General features: G+C 41.4%; 1 protein-coding gene and 1 non-coding gene across 2 annotated transcripts in view; both read right to left on the reverse strand.

The window, feature by feature from the left end:
- Nucleotides 1-2,671: 2,671 nt before the first annotated feature.
- On the reverse strand, nucleotides 2,672-2,744 carry trnat-agu (transfer RNA threonine (anticodon AGU)). The gene has a single exon. It is a non-coding gene; the product is annotated as a tRNA-Thr (tRNA).
- Nucleotides 2,745-2,851: 107 nt separating this feature from the next.
- Nucleotides 2,852-16,717, reverse strand: part of epha2b (eph receptor A2 b) — a 34,612-nt gene continuing 20,746 nt past the window's right edge. The window contains exons 4-17 of the mRNA XM_061813095.1: nucleotides 16,237-16,392; nucleotides 13,429-13,770; nucleotides 13,211-13,341; nucleotides 12,238-12,409; nucleotides 12,058-12,157; nucleotides 10,907-10,962; nucleotides 10,680-10,805; nucleotides 10,038-10,223; nucleotides 9,894-9,955; nucleotides 7,686-7,895; nucleotides 7,453-7,602; nucleotides 7,167-7,360; nucleotides 5,516-5,671; nucleotides 2,852-4,530 (exon numbers count right to left, since the gene is read on the reverse strand). Coding sequence (XP_061669079.1) covers nucleotides 4,422-4,530; nucleotides 5,516-5,671; nucleotides 7,167-7,360; nucleotides 7,453-7,602; nucleotides 7,686-7,895; nucleotides 9,894-9,955; nucleotides 10,038-10,223; nucleotides 10,680-10,805; nucleotides 10,907-10,962; nucleotides 12,058-12,157; nucleotides 12,238-12,409; nucleotides 13,211-13,341; nucleotides 13,429-13,770; nucleotides 16,237-16,392 — 2,150 coding nt within the window. The 3' untranslated portion in view covers nucleotides 2,852-4,421. The remainder of the gene's footprint in view (nucleotides 4,531-5,515; nucleotides 5,672-7,166; nucleotides 7,361-7,452; nucleotides 7,603-7,685; nucleotides 7,896-9,893; nucleotides 9,956-10,037; nucleotides 10,224-10,679; nucleotides 10,806-10,906; nucleotides 10,963-12,057; nucleotides 12,158-12,237; nucleotides 12,410-13,210; nucleotides 13,342-13,428; nucleotides 13,771-16,236; nucleotides 16,393-16,717) is intronic.

Raw genomic sequence — 16,717 nt, forward strand, 5'->3', positions numbered from 1 at the left:
GGGACATTTAAGAAAGAGAATTATTTGCTCTTTGACACCACATGACAAAAGTTACTGTAAAAATCCAGCAAGTTATTCTCAAAAGAAAGCTTTAGAATTTTTTTATGATCTTGGTTCAGGGCGTAAAATCTTCATTGCAGAGCTTGGAAGGGGAATTATGTGCAAAATCCCCATAAGGGAAGACGCAGGCAGACCAATATAGACAGAAATTGGAGGATGTGTTTTATGGTTGGGAACCCAAAGCTAAAGTTAGCCAGGATGTAAATTCCACAGCGTTGCCATTTTTTTTCCCTCTCCCTTTTTCAACGCATGACAAAGAGGAAGCAGTAGAACTTAAAAGAAAAAAAAACAGAAGGAAAAAGATGTATTTCATGAACTGCGGTAGCTTCCCTTTCTTTCTCATGTGGCCTGCAGATGGAGAAAAGCCGTGGAAGAAGGTAGGAGAGACGGGAGTCCCCACGCTTTCACCACAATGGCCAAACATGCTAATGTGACCTGGTGGAAACCTTTAGCGTGGCTCCACTCTGCAATGAAAGCTGCTGCCAGCAGCATCACCAGCACCACCAGCGCCCCCCCCTTCCCCCTGGCTCGCCATGCAGGTCCCTTATTTACTGTCAGTTAATGACATGATACAAAGTTGCGCTCATTCAGACCCTGCAGCGTGAGGATAATCACATTAGAGCTGACGAGAGGAACATCAAGCAAAACTCGGCCGGCCGCCGCTCGGTTTGGACACGCTCACGTGTGGATTTGCATAAAACCAATGAGTCCAATCAGCAACGGCGTGTCTCTGCCCCTCTTTTTCCATCTCGCATTGGGAAAAAAAAAAGAGAATCAACCGCTGAGAGAGAATGGATGGAAAATGTCTTTCTGCGCTAAGCGCTGCCACACAAAGCCGCAACTATTTTGAGGCCTTCTACTGGTCGGAGGGGGGCGCGAACACACAGCCAGCTGGAAGTCAAGGACAAAGACTCGCTAGAGACTTAGTGACAAATCCCTGTTCCCAGGCTCCTTTCTTCCAGATGAATTCAATACTTAAACATTGACATTCCCCTTTCTTATCTGAAGAATGCATTTGAGGGCTTTGTCACAAGCATCAATCATTTTGAAGGTGACAGCAAACGTGATAACAATTAACGACCTTGTAAACAGTTAAATATTCTGCCCGAACATGACAACATGGGCAACATTCTTAGCCCCTGCAAAAATAACCTGAAATAGGTGGACAGTAATACGCACCCAGGCACTTTGGAATCAAACGCTACACAAATGCTTTTCCTAACAGGTCTTATCCTAAATCTTGATCCACTCCTGTGCTTTTAGAATATGACGGATATACCATAAGTAAAGAGAAGTACAATAAATGGACACTGGGAGAAATTACGTGTTTAAAAAAAAAATAACTCTGGATTCCACATTTGAAGGAACACCATTTCAAAATCAAATCACCTGTAAAGGCCCTGACGTATGGACTAACAGAATCATTGGAGACTTTCGACACAAAAGGCCTGTATTTAAAATCAGCCATTAATGTGCAGTGATCCCGTAGGTCTACTTTCTTTATAGCTGCCGCTAGTCACCTCCCTCCTCCTCATTGTAAGCGACGCAGGGATTTCCCTTGAAACAAAACCACACAGCTGAGCTGTGGCCCATTTGTGTCCACACGTGAAGGAAAACGCAACAGGTTACTTTCTGTTTAGCGCCAAATATGGGCAAACGGCCATTGCGGAAGCACTCAAAGTACTGTCATTTGTTCTCGTTAGTAATGGATGTGAGTTTGAAATGATATGAAAGAGTTTCGGGATCGAACTTAGGGGTATATTTACAGTTCAGAATAATAATGTTGGTGGTGAATAAAGATTAATAAACGTGCTTAAAAGAAAAGAAAAACTCTCCAAAAGTTGCACTTTTCCAATGTGTGCTACCGTAATGGAGAGGTTTCCAATTACGCCATCTTCCGTGTCATAGAGGTCAGAGAACGCAGGGGATGGGTGAAGCGTGAAGTTTTTTTCTATCGTTAATTTATCCAATTGGTCTAAGGACTGTGCTGACGTCATTGGAAACCTATCCATTCGTTGACAGTGCTTATGTTTTCCTTTCATAACTAGAGACAATATTTTTACGCGTTTCGGAACGTGAATATTTCGTTACTCGAGACGTTCGTAAGTCGAGGCAATTCTAAACGGTGTTGGTTGAGTGGGGTTCTACAATTCAAAACGTTTCTTGATCCAGAACCTGAGGAAGAGTTCTCTATATCAATCAAATTCACTTGACAGTTGTCATAATGCATTGCATGTTAATTTTTGGCACACCCCAAAATATGTTGATGCTGCAGGAAAACTGCCATAAGATGAAAAAAAAATGAAAAATTGGTCTTAATAATGAAATACTATGTTGTGTTGACATTGTAAGTCATGATGAGATACTATTTCATAATAATGAGCTTCGAAGTAAGAATTATAGATAACTCATAAATATGACTCTCCTAATTATGACCTCATTTCTCATTTTTATGACTTTGTAAGTAAGTAAGTTTCTTTTGGCTTGTCCCTTTCGGGGTCACCACAGCGTATCATCTCAAATGAACGCATATATATGTTTGGCACAATTTTTTTTTTTTTTTTTTTATACGCCGGATGCCCTTCCTGACACAACCCTTCTCAGGGAGTGGAGGCCCCAGTGGGATATGAACCCACAACCCCTGGTTTACTAAACCAGTGTTCTAACCATTGAGCTACAGGGCCTCCATTTTTGTGACTTTGTATCACATCGTTTTGACATAATTGTTTTATGAATGATTATTTTAGCTTTCGCTTTTTTAAATATCTGGCAGAAATGGGCTTCTTCAATATTCAACAGCGTACAAAATAATGTTTATTACAACTGCTTGGAGTAAACATAATTGAACTGAACTTTTTCCAGTATTTGTCCATCGTGTACCCAAGTAGTCTCACCAAAATATTAAGTACAGTACCTCCTCTCGAAATGATACAGTACAGTTGTGTACCATTACAGTCAACAGTAAATATTGATATTCCACAAATTTCACATACAGAAAGCACAAACAGCATATTGTCAAATCGAGATTTAAGACTTTATTGCTCAACATATGAATGGAAGCAAACTCAACTTATATTTCAGCAATAAAAAAGGACAGCTTTTTGTTTTCCGAATGACAGAGCTACCTTCAATTCTAATCCAAGATCAGTGTTTTATCAGGATGAATAAATAAAAGTACAAAATAAATAAACTATTAAATACAAGTCATTAACTCTTTGATGAAGGATCATTTTTGGAGAGGCAGCTAAAATGGCTTTGGATAGAAATAGTGGAAAATGTACAAAATTATCTGTTGAGTGACATTATATAAAATGTAACACAAAAAGAATCCCTTTTCCAAAGCTAGATTGATCATCTACAAAAGGATCATTTGAAAAATTCAAGTCAAGAAAGGTGTACATCACTAACAACAATTTGCAGTCATCAATTTGAAAAAAAAAAAAACAAAACAGGCACTTTTTAATGTGGCACTTCATTGTCAAAGCATTTGTTCCCCATATCCTCCAGAAACGCACGAGGATTTGTGTGTCATTTACAAAAATACACGAGACATTGAAACTATCATTTAGTATGAAATCATTTCCACCATGACAAGACTCATCCTCATGTCATCTTTTTTCTTTTCTTTCTTTTGCTTTTTTTTTGGATTCTGGCAAAGCTTATGCACTCCATCTTCATTACCGGCAGATCAGATCGAGTGACTTCTCATTTGCACCATCGCTTTTCATTTTTAAAAGCATAATAAGACGTTTCTCCTGTCCTTTCTACACAAACCAAAACCACAAAATTTTCAAAGGAAGTGCTACATTAGAAATTCTTTAATCCCAGTGGTTTGGGTGAACTCCCAAAAACAAAGAACAAGTGAATTATTTACAGAGTACCTCATGCATAAGCCTGACTTTTTTTTTTTTTTTTTTGCTTACAATATTCTAGCTTAGTTTGGTTCGAGCTCGTTTCAAGCGTCCTCACTGGTTGAACAGGAAATGGAAGCCGGACTCCACGCTCGCACTGTCGCCGCTGATGCTGCCACACCTTCTCTCTACCTTTGCTCCACGCCGGCTACAAACGTGAAGCCATTCCCACGACTCGTGGTACTTTTTTGTAAAAGCGGAATGCACGTGTACTTGAGTCGACTTGTGTATTCCCTCCACGGCTTGCTGATGTTTGCTCGGGTCTCTTGTTGACACGAGCGTGAAAAAGTGGACAGGAATTTATGATTGTTTTCAATTTTTTTTTTTTTTTTTTGTTCGCGCTGTCCCTGCGCTTTCGCTCCATCTCAACTGGGAGTCCAAAGGGCTTTTATCTTCTTTTTTTTTCTTTTCTGCTTCAGTGCTTGATTTCAAGTCCCTTTGTGGCGGCAATCACACTGCGAACACACTCAAAGTGCTAGTCTGGTCTTTTAGGCCCAAAATGCTGTAGGCGATTCGTTTCAAATGGCCAGGCAGCCTCACCCCGATGTTCTTGATGTCCCTGTGACAGAGCGATAGAGAGAGACATATGTCAGTATGTCAGCTTTTACATTACGGCCAAAATTCAAAACCTTTCACACTCCCGTGTTTGAAGTCATTAAACACCCGCCTCCACACCATTCATGTGTAGCGGGTTCAACGTAACAACATGAAAGGACAACACTTTGGTCAAAGCCTTCATTAGCGGTTTTAATGATTTAACAATGATACACTTGGCTGCCGGTCGCCTTGCGAGTGCTTGCAGATGGGGCCGCGCAAACGCACCATTGCCCCACAACCGACACTTCAAACGATTTTGTCATCTGCCTCACAATCTTCCCATATCACAGCCAGTTAAAATGCAAACGCCATACAGCAGGCAGGGAAGATTCCTCTTGTGGCTTCCTTTTGGCTGCTTGCCCGCTTGGAAAAAGCTCTGGCCCTCATTATTGTCCCAAACAAGCAGATATGATGTGCTTGACTAAGCCTTTTCTCCAAACGTTTGGGCAATTTGATTCAATTGCCTCCTTCTAAATGTTCCCATACATGTGAGAAGATAAGACTGAGCCCCTCTTCCACCTTCAATTTCTTCAAGAATGTTCTCTCCACTTAAAAAAAAAAAAAAAAAAGCCACAAGAAGCATTTTGCCCTCAACAGCCAAAAGTGACTTTTTGAGGGTTTGCAAAGCGCTGCTCAGGGCAAAGTGTGTGGGCAGAGGGAGGGATTAAGGGATGAGAGAAAGAAAAAAAATGGCGTGACCTCAAAAAAGAAAGCCACATGTTTTATTCTTACTTCTTTCCATCACAAATTTTGACTGAGGTTGAAGATGATAATGACGCCGACGACTCTGCAGATTTTAGAAACTACTCGGACAAAGTCGGGAAGAGATGTCCCGGTGGGAGGATAAACGCGTTGATGCAATATAATGTATGGATAGAAACCAGAAATAATAATAATAAGAGTAATGTAAAAACAAATGTGTGGCATCAACAAAAGTCAGCGCTTACTCGTTCTTCATCTGCAGGACCTGCTCCATGCTGACGATGCCGGCGCAGCTGAAGTTCTCGCTGTACTGGCTCATCTTGATGGACTCCAGCCACTCGGACACGGACCGGAAGGGCGAGCCATCTGAGCCACTGACGCTGGGCAGGCGGATGGATACACTGGGGGAGAATAAGCGATTATATTAATAATCATCATCGTAAAGCAGATGAGTGACGGCTTTAATAACAGTTCCGGAAGACGCTATGATGGAAACCAGTTGGGGCAGTCGGGGGAGAAGTGCCGATTGAGAGACGGCAATGTCGCTTCTCCCTTTTCTCACGCACAAAGACACTTGAGAGTCTGGTAAAACAGCTACTGCAGAATTTGGTCTATGGAGTCCACGGGTACACAAGCTGCACCCTTTCTTTCAAACAGCGGTTGCCCAACGTTTTATTACAAGTGCTGCCTCCAAAGATATTTGTCTACTCGAGTATTACTCTTGCAGTTGTTGTAGGCTTAAGTGTCCACACAATTAAGATTGTAGCTACAAATAAAATACTGTAACAATGACTTTCTATAGAGGTGCTTCTCAAACATTTTACACCAACTACCACATTAGCAGATATTTAGCTTTCCAGGTACTACCAGAATGGACAACATTAGTACATTAGTACAGTACTGTAAAAAAGTAAATAAAAATACAGAAGCTTGGTTCTTTAAAAGCACATTTAACTGTACTGTACAATTCAACTGTACTTGGAAAAAAATGTACATTAGAAATAAAAAAAAATTAACTATAAATGAAAATTAAAAATGTACGTGCTGAATTTTTCAAAGTTGAAAAAAAAGCTGCTGCCCTGCCACAAGCTTGATTCCGTTTCTATTTCATGTTTTCACTGTTGTACATTTTGTATTTAATCCAATAATTCTTCCGTATACCACTAGAGAGAGACTGTATCCCACTCGTGGTACTTGTACCACACTTGAGAATCACTGAGTTTCTCGAAAGAAAATGCAAATTGTTGATGTTCATTTCTAGGCCTTGATAACCAATCCCGACACATGAGATGAAAAATTAAATGGTGGCCACAATATACTAATTTGTGGCCACGAAACGGATATTACCTATGCAAGAGGTAATATACTCGTTTGTGGTTTTAATATCATTCCCATAATCAACTTTGGCATCTAATCTTTGGTAAACTAAGAAAGCATTCACTCGTACCTGAAAATGCAGAACTTCTCAGAATGTCTTTTTGGCTCTTCCCCAGCCTAAAATACATTTCAATCAGACTAATTCTGTTCAATGTCGTGACATGGCCTCGACGTCTATCTTGTCGTTTCTACAGAAGATGTGCTCGATATGCTTGTCCTAATCTCCAGTATGGCTCTTTCGTCAATTTGCGGTCAAAAATTAGCATTTTGAGCACATATTATTTTTGGGAGGTGTGTCAGAAAAGTTATAGGACTTTAGCCACAAAAATATATTTTGAATCCAGAAGAGAAGATTTCCCTTTAAAATCATCCCCGTGGACTTAAAAGCAATCTTTTTTTTTTTTTTTTTTTTTTACTTTTTTGGACCCAACTCAGATATTGTTGCCACAACTGATTTCTTTTCCCGCTGTGTCTTGTCTCGGGCTCCCTAACTTAATGCTATGTTTGAATAAAGGTTACCGTGGGTCAAAGTCGGCGATGGCCTTGAGGGACTCTGGACTGCGCAGCAGTTTATCCAGCAGGCTGACAATGTCCCCGAAACGCGGCCTCTTAGAGCGGTCCTGGAGCCAGCACTGAAGCATGAGTTGGTAAACAGCCGAGGGGCAGTCCATGGGCGCCGGCAGCCTGAAAGCCTCGTTGATGGCCTTCATCACCTGCAGACAGTTTTCCAGGAGCGCCGCTGGTGACTCGGAGGAGGCGGGCACTACGTATTGCCGTAAAGTGCGGCCTAGAACTAAAATCTTACCTCGTGATTACTCATGTCCCAGTAGGGCCTTTCGCCAAACGCCATCACCTCCCACATAACGATGCCGAAACTCCAGACGTCGCTTGCTGATGTGAACTTCCTGTACGCGATTGCCTCTGGAGCTGTCCAGCGAATTGGGATCTTTCCTCCCTGTTGCATAAAGAAAATCCAAATTCATCCAAACATGTCTTTAAACTCAAGGGTTGATGCCATTCGTCCTACATCTAACTCACGCTTGTGGTGTAGGTCCCCTCAGGATCGTCTTCTAGCACCCGTGACAAGCCGAAGTCAGACACTTTACACTCCAGAGAGTTGTTGATCAGGATGTTGCGAGCGGCCAGGTCGCGGTGGACGTAGCTCATGTCAGAGAGGTACTTCATGCCAGCGGCGATGCCCCGCAGCATGCCCACCAGCTGGAAGGAGGAAATCTCACCGTCGCGGTCCTGAAGGTAAGAGAAGAAAATATTACAAACGCCAAATACAGTAGCACAACTGAACCAGAAGTCACAAACTGGCCTCCATTTCAAAGTTTTGAAATTTGTTAATTGAAGGTGACATATTATGGAAAGTTGACTTTTCAAGAGTTATACCGAGTTCTTTATTGTCTACCCTCTTTTTTTGATTTCTTCAAAGATTAGAACCTCAGTAAAACATACCCATATATAATGGATATGGGATCAAATGGGACAGAATAATGTGTCCAAAAATAGTTTCCATTTCTCACTTAAAATACAATTGACAAAGTCTGTCAGTTCCAGAATTGTCTGTCATTTACTGGTGCTGTGGTGCAATACAGGCAGAAAACAAGTATTTCTGGGACACAGTTATACGATATGACTAGATCCTATTCCAAAAGACGTGTCTCTCCCCCCCCCATGCCAACATGGTGAACATTGTTGAATGCGGGGCGCTGACGTGGCAGCCATGGTCTAATGAATCTATTGAAAAAAGAGCACTGGCAGAGAGAGAGAGCAGCATGGCTGCGGCGTTAACTATGAAGAATATAAAATAAGTCGTTCAAGTCTGGAACATGCTATTTTTGAGTCAGTAACAGATTTTTTTTTTTGTCGAGCCATTCCCCTATGGCAACAGATTTGGAACTAGGAAGCACACTAATTCCATGTGGCTCATTAAGTGATTCGCCTAAAATGAGTACAGTACATCAACAATGTTACCGTGACCAAGCACACATGCGTGATGAGCCTGCCTGAATTAAAATGTGGAACTTTCAAATATTTTCAGGCTTTTTAAAACTATTTATTTACCGTATAGTAATTGGGTACAATTGGCCTTTAAAATGAGTTTTAGTGTATAACAGACATCCTATATAAATACATTTTCTTTGATTATTGAGGTTCCAATTTATTTCTTTTTTATTTGTTTTTTTCCACCATGATCACCAGACTTCACACAAGAGATTTCTTCATTTGGAGTGTTGTAAAAAAATCATTTTTATTCAGGAAAACCATGCAGTTAACCCTCGAGAACCCATGATGAACATTTGACCCAGTGTAATTAAGGACCCACTGTATAAACACAACGCACCCCAGTTACTCTTTTTACCCTTAAAGCCCAACGTCTCAGATGTGTCTGCATTAAATGCATTGTTTTTTTGCCAGTTAAGGCCTACTGGGTCATATGTGACCCATTAAATCGAAAGTATTTTTTTCCAAATGTGATGTTTTTGTGTTCCTCTGATGCTTATTGATCAATTTAGTTAGTACATAATTTTTTTAAAAGAGGATCTGGATGTCTTGGGTTCTCTAGGGTTAATAATGTGTCAAATTTAAAAAAAAAAAAAAAAAAAAGCCAAGAAAATGATAACACTGAAGACGTCTTCAGTAGAAACTTAACCACAGGAATGTGAAAATGCTAAAGAGAAACAATTTGAGCATATAAGAGTCATTTGTGAAACTGTGTACCTAATTTTATACCCATGGAGTGCCTGCCTGACGCATCAAGTTTTAAATAAACCAATAACCTAAATATTTTGCAAGATACCTATTTCTGAAAATCTGTGTTACGTGTGACTGTTGAAAATGTTGCGATACCGGCCCACACCAAGTTTGTCCACCCCCATGATTTTGCAGCTAGGCAAGGTGAAGATCTTGTGAGATTTGTGATTCTTTATCCTTTGTGTGTCTTAAGTGTGTTTGGACCAAAGAATGTCAGGAACCTTTTATTAAGACACTTGGGAACTGTTAAACTGTAAAACAAACAAGCTGTCTCCTTTACATCAACAGCATACAATTTATTGCCAGCAAGTCAAAAATGAACGTGCCCTCTTCCAACACAACAGTATCGAGCAATTTCGATTATTTCAAACCACCATGCATCCTGTCGGTGCTAATGAGTACCCTCATGATTTCCATGAAGGACTGTAAGTAACCAGCCCAAAAATCGAAACTGGCACTATCTGTACAATATTTATATGAACTCACCCTGAGGTACCTATCCAGTGCTCCGTTCTCCATATATTCTGTCACAATCATGGCGTGTTTGACTGCACACAAACACAAAGATAACAAACAAAAAAAACATGTTAAGAAACAGTTGAGACACCATTTTGAACAAAGACTTCATACATTTGGTGACCACCCCCTCGAGTCGGATGATGTTCTGGTGGGAGAATTGGCCCATGATGGAAGCCTCGCCCAGGAAGTCCTGCCTCTGTTTCTCCGAGTAGCCCGGCTTTAGCGTCTTGACAGCCACGGCAACCTCTTTCCTGCCTGGGACCTTCAGAATACCGCGGTACACCTCACCAAACTCTCCTGCAGGGCACAATGGCAGCAAGATGGAGGGGGGAAAAAGTTGTGAAAAAAGGGAGAAAAATTAAAATATTTATAGCTATTTGCCCTAAGGCTCTCCCACAGAGCTGTGTTCAAAGTTGCATGCTTTTGAAGCAGCGGACGACCTGCGGTGTAGGGGGATGGGAATCAGTTCTCAGATAGGAAAGGGGTACACGGTCGTGGGAACCGGGGTGGGGGTGTATATCGGAGAAAAAAAGAAAAAAAAGAAGTTTGAATAAACATCTTGTGCGTGGGAGATTTGAGAGGTGCTGATGTATCGCAACTCGGGCAAGACCTGCCACAACAAGCCAGGTAGCTGTTCATCTTACTGAACTAAGCCGCTGTCAATCGGCACATTAAGCTGCCGAAAATGTGCTGAGTAAACAGCCCCACTGGGGATTGCCACATCGCTCAGCATGCCGCCTGCCATTCACTCACCAGCCCCGATGACTTTCTGTTTGCTGATGTGGCTGGGATGGATTTCGGTGGCAAACTTCAGGACAGCTGTGTTGGGGTCCTCGTAGGTGTGCGGGTCCACATACGTCTTCAGGGGCTTCAGTTGCTCTACGGGGGTCAGAAAACAACAATGGATGCATGTTGTCTCGCTGATCAAACGAATCAAGCGAGGAGAAAGAGGAATAAAATGGGCTTTATTTTCCAAGTACCTGAGCTGGAGAAGTAGGCATCTTCCGGTCCTTGTCTGGTGTGAGAGTTTCTTTTTCTGTATAAAAACAAACAAAAGATCACTTTTATTTACCACCAAACAAGGTTGTACACAGTAAGACCAGAATCCCTATAGGCTGCAATGCAAATACTCAAAAGCTAAACAAGAATATTTGGCCGATTTCCATCCAAAACTAATCTGATTACAAGTATAATAAGACTAAGTACCTAAAAAGTGCCTTGCTTATAAACCATTTTCGCAAGTGTAATTCAGTACGTTTTGACTAGAAATAAAACATTTTTGGTAGGAATTTGTGATGTGTACAGACCAAATTTAAAGATTTAGCATCAAAAATATAAACCTGTTTTCGGTGTACAGTATGAGCTGACCTACATTAGTATAATGTGTAAAAAGTGAACCTCCATTCAAACCTTATGTAACAGTTTTAAAACAGTCAACTGTACCTTTAAAAATCATGTTATGTTGCAAGCCATTATGACCCATTTCATGACATAAAAGTACCGGTGTATATTTTTAGAAAGAAAAAGATAAAAAAATTCAAATGATAGTGAAATTAAAATAATTGCACATACATAGCAAAAATATATAATAAAACCCATTTTAGTTTTCCTGCGACACAGAAACACACCTCAATCATGAAAAAATGCGACATGCAGGTTAATTGAGGCATGCGGGGGAAGCTGCATATTCTACTTCCTTACGCGACAGCCCCACTTTAATATCAGTGGCACATAGCAACCTTTGTCGTGGCTTCCACAAAGGATCTCTTTGATATTCGCTAACGACGGGCTGTGTTTGCTAAGGAGCGACGCGCCGATAGGGGGAAGGTGGACGAGGACGAGCTTCCGACTGCTACAGGAGCGCTTCGGCGCAACTTTACAAAACAGAGAAGCTCTTTATGCCGAGAGGCGTATGCCTCTTGTCACCGACAACGTCGCACTCTCCACACCTTGCCTGTCAAAGGACCCGACACTCCCAAGTATTGAACGTCCGACACTTTTGTTTTGTTCTTTGAAGCTTGGGACACATTGAGGTGTAGACGGTTGACAAAAGGAAGAAAGAAAAGAAGAGGCGAAGACAGAAGGCCATTTTGAGGCCCCGTGGAGGAAAAAAGGAGGAGTGCTTACTGACCGTCTGCGGAGAAAGACGACCACGACCAGTATGAACAACACGGCTGCGCCAGCGACTGGCAGGCCGAAAATAAGCCCGGGGTTGGTTTGAGTCAGAGGTTCTGGAAAAAGCCACATGAAAGGCGCCATTAAAATTGCACAGTTCCAAAATGTGTGAAAGAGTCGCTCGAGTGGTCTCTACCCGCTGACGAGGTTTCAAACTGTTCCTCCACACTGGAGCCTCCGTGACTGTTGTCAGTGCCGAGGGCCTGCACCCTGAACAGGTAGGCCGTGCCTGGGGCCAGATCGTTGATCTGTACAAAGTTCTTCTCCAAGATCAGCACCGTGTAGGTGGTCACGTCTAGATTGTCATCCTGGGAGAACCATGGGGATTTCAAATGAGGCTGCGGTGTTTTTTACAAATTTCTACATCATCATCTGTGCTTTTAAGTAAAAAAAAAAAAAATAATAATGCTTATTATGCTGCAATGTGGGTCACAAATGTGTCAACAAAATGGTATTCTAAAAGTCCCTTTAGGGCAGGTGAGACATATTGCGCCGTTCTTGTACGTCTCAAAAAATTGAATCATGATCAGGAATTAAGGAAATTCAGAGATGACTTGACAGTAAGAATGTGCCAAAATTAGAAAGTTGCTATTAAGGGCACTCAATTTGAAAACATTGATAAACCATCTCTCATTTGCATTCCCCAGGCCCCTCTTCAATGACGGAACATACAGTACAGTACATTTGTACTATTAACCAATACATAATGGGTAAAATATTTTAAAATATATAATAATTTGCATAAGGTAATTTATAATATTAAATTGTACATGATACTGATTATATTAATGATTTGAAAGTTTCAGTTCATTTATATTCATTCTCATCAATTCCCACAGAACGTGTCCAATGTACACACAGGGTAATTCCAAAATTCCTCACCTCAACTTCCCATGGAAAGTTTCTGGAATTATTCCCGCTACTTTACGAGCAGAGTCACAATAAAGGAGACATTTATCTTCAAAATTTGTGCAACATTAATCAAGCTCTCTCAATCTACTGTATGACATCAGTGCTCAATAACAGATCAATTTAAATGCGTATCTTGGAGTTTGATTTGTAGAAAATGCAGAAGAGTGCTGATTTGAAATGTGAGAAAAGACAAGTACCTTCTTGCGATAGGTAAGTTCATAGCGGAACGTCCGAGGTTGGAAACGCGGTCGGGGGGAGACGTCCCAGGAGATTGACAACTTGGTGGCTGTTCTCTCCACCATTCGAATGGAGGTGATCTTTGGGGGTTCTAAAGACAAGAGCGCCTTTGTTGAGTTTTCCATCCTGAGGACAAATGACATGTTCCGCTCTGCAGAAAGACAGCATCACTCATCACCCGTGTAGTGCAGAGATGTCGTCAAAGCGCTGGTGGAAGGCGTGGCCTCACTGGCAAACATGGACACGCCGCTGTGCACCTCCACGGTGAAAGTGTAGTTGAAGTGAGCGTCCAGCTCGCTCACTGAGACCCTGGTGTCGGTCAGGCCAGAGCTGGACGGATCGTACTGGATCTTCTCCCCGCAGGGCTGGCAGGATGAGCCGTCACAGCGTTGGCATTCAACGCTGTACGTCAGGTCCGACCGGCCTCCGCTGTCATCTGGGGGACTCCAGGAGAGGAGGAGTTTTCCGGCGGAAAGTTGCGTGGTCGTCGCCATGAGGTCTTTGGGGGCAGAGGGGAGACCTAGGCATGGGATGAATAAAAATATAGGTATTAGACATGGGCTGTCAAAACTGGGTCCATGTTTGATGCTGGAGTGCACGACTCAAGACGAAAGATACTTCAAAATAAAAAATAAAATCTTTTATAACGATCAATTCAGTAAGGAAGTAAATGTAACTGGTACAGCACTTTTCCCAAAATGGACTGACAAACTGCTTTACAATGCACTCATACATACAGTTGAAGCCAAAAGTTTATTCCACAGTGTGCAAAGAGACATTTTTCTCACTGTCTTAAGTCAAATCAAACTAAACCTCTCCAGTTTCAGATCAGTCAGCATCACCATAAACTTGGATTTTGTTACATCCCACAATAATGACAGAGAATTTCTTAAAAGCATTTTATATTATTTTCTTCAAAGCGAAAAGTTTAGATTTCCTTCTTTGGACTGCATGACTTCGTTCTAACTTTTTGGGTAGCCTTCCTCAAGCTTCTGAAAGAACTCAGCTGGATTCCTGGCCCATTCTTCCTGATAGAACTGGTGTAAGTGAGTCATCACTTACATGATCAATATCATTGTTTGAAAAGATGAATGTGGCACTTTCTCAAGCATCTCGAGATTACACCCAAGAACGAGCTAGACTTGTGGAGAGCCACGATTATTTCTCTGATTTCCGGGCCGATTTCTTTTGATTTTCCCATGATTTCAAACAAGGAAACAAGAGTTTTTGAGTTTGAGGTGTGGCCTCAAATATATCCTCAGGTGTGCCGTCAATGAACTCACATGTTGTCAGTTAACTATCACGAGCTTCCAAAGCCATGACGTCATAATCTGTGCTTCCCCATGTTCTTTAAAGACATAGTACTTTTTGTGTATGTAAACTTTTGACCTTGAAGAAAATATACAATTCTCTAAGAAATTCTCACATTATTGTGGCATTTGACAAAATTAAATATTTTTGATGATCATGAAAGACTTACAACAGGAGAGGTTTAGTCTGATTTGACTTCAGACAGTGAGACAGAAAATGAAATGTGAATTTTTGCACACCATATTTCAACTTCTTGCTTCGACTGTCCATGCGTGTAAAACAAAGAACCAAACTCAGTTAGGACAAAGCTTCTGTTGACCTTGTTCTTCTCTTTCTTTTTCTTCCTTCTTATTTTCATAGTTTTGAAACTATTGAAACTCAGTAAGCCAGATGACAGCGTTTGGTGTTATGAGAACATCTGGATGCACCAACACAGTAATGACCTCCAGTAAAAAGTAAAGCCTATCAGGCAAAAAGTTAACAACAGCAATTAGGATTGTACATCCTGCTGCTGGCATTACCCTTCTCGTGCCAAGACTTTTGACGGGCTTTGCTCCAAAAAGAACTGAGAAAAATATATTGTTAACGTGTGGAAAAATACTTTTAACAAACACGTCAAAGCAGAGATGGCCGTCTGAGTAGCATTTTCATATGAATCTCTCAGTAAATCTTGTTAGGATAAAGTTACTTTCATTAGAGCAGCCAACCAGTATGTGGGCTGTGTTTATATGCGCGCTCATTTGTGCATGTGAATACTCAACGGGATCCATTATTGCCTTCCCCAAAAGACTTTAGCTGGGAAAAAAAAGTACCCATGCAAAGTAGGAAAATTAGCCATTGCAGTTTGTCTCAAATTGATAAATTACACTCCATGTGTCAAATTAACCTATACTTACTTCCCTTGGACTGCACAAAGTTAACTGGCAGATGTAATCCTGGGAGTGCTCGTTTAGCAGATCAGTCTCGCCATCTGTTTGCGTGAGCAATCAAGTTTTTGCACACAAAAGCCTTTGCTAGCCTTGGCCGGCATGACTTTGACAAGTTCAAATGGCAGAATTGGTCTTTTCAGGCTTCTTTTTTTTGAGGGGGAGATATATATTTTTTAATTGGTCTACTCATGACATGTCAAGACCTCCCAAAGAACAACCGTGATGAAAAAAAAAACATTTTTTAAAAATGCTAAAATTAAAGCACCAAGCAGTGACAAAATAGTTCTTTGCCTATTTCATGGCAAATTCACCAAATAACCATCAAATTTGACACAATTCTCTGGTACAAAGTTTCAAAATGTTGCCCATCTTTCTAAGATAGCTGCTTCAGATTGGATTTTAACTGGGAGAAGTCTGGAATTTGCTCAAATGTTTGCACCACCCCCCCAAAAAAATATAGATAGTAGGTCAGGATTTCTCCCTTAAGAAAGGTAACATTTTCACTACTTGCTTTTAAATAAAAAAAAAAAATGTCTGATGTTTTTGAATCTCTACACGAAGTAAGGTCCATCAATGCATGTTTGCAAAGGTTTGGTGAAGGAGAAGCGCAGAGATCCAACCAGAACCTCTCGTCCAACAGGTCACCTCGGTGACACGCTGTTGCAATTTCATTTCCTCTTAGTGACACATTACTTCTGTCCACTCGGAAAGTTGGTGTGAAAAAAAAGATGTAAGCGTGTTGTCACCTGAGCAGGGTCCAGTGGGAGGGTCGCTGGGGGCTCGATAGAAGCCCTCCACGCAGGAGCACAACAAAGCCCCGGCACCCGGCCCATGGGTGTTGGCAGGACACGCTTGACACTTCTCATCAGAAGCTTCCGCTTTGAAGAAGCCGGGCTGACATTCTGCATTGAGGAAAAAAAAAAAAAAAAAGGGGCATTTGTGAGTGTGACTTGAGGCAAACAACGCATGTGACACAAAACCAGCTAGTCTGGCCTCCTTGAAGGTTTCCCCGAGTGCCGTGAACTTTTTACCTCATATAATGCAAAACAGTGGTCTTCAGTGGATATGTTATTAGGCAAAGGTCAGAGGTGTAAGAGATATGAGAAAGAAAACAGAGGCTGTGCGATGTTGACTCAGGTCATTACAATTGCATCAATCCTTGCAACACTGCCACCGATACGCTGCCTCTTTGTTTCTTCTACACAGGAAACTCCTGCCTGTCTTTGA

This window comes from Syngnathoides biaculeatus, chromosome 2, assembly GCF_019802595.1.
Source record: "Syngnathoides biaculeatus isolate LvHL_M chromosome 2, ASM1980259v1, whole genome shotgun sequence".
In the NCBI taxonomy this organism is placed as follows: domain Eukaryota; kingdom Metazoa; phylum Chordata; class Actinopteri; order Syngnathiformes; family Syngnathidae; genus Syngnathoides; species Syngnathoides biaculeatus.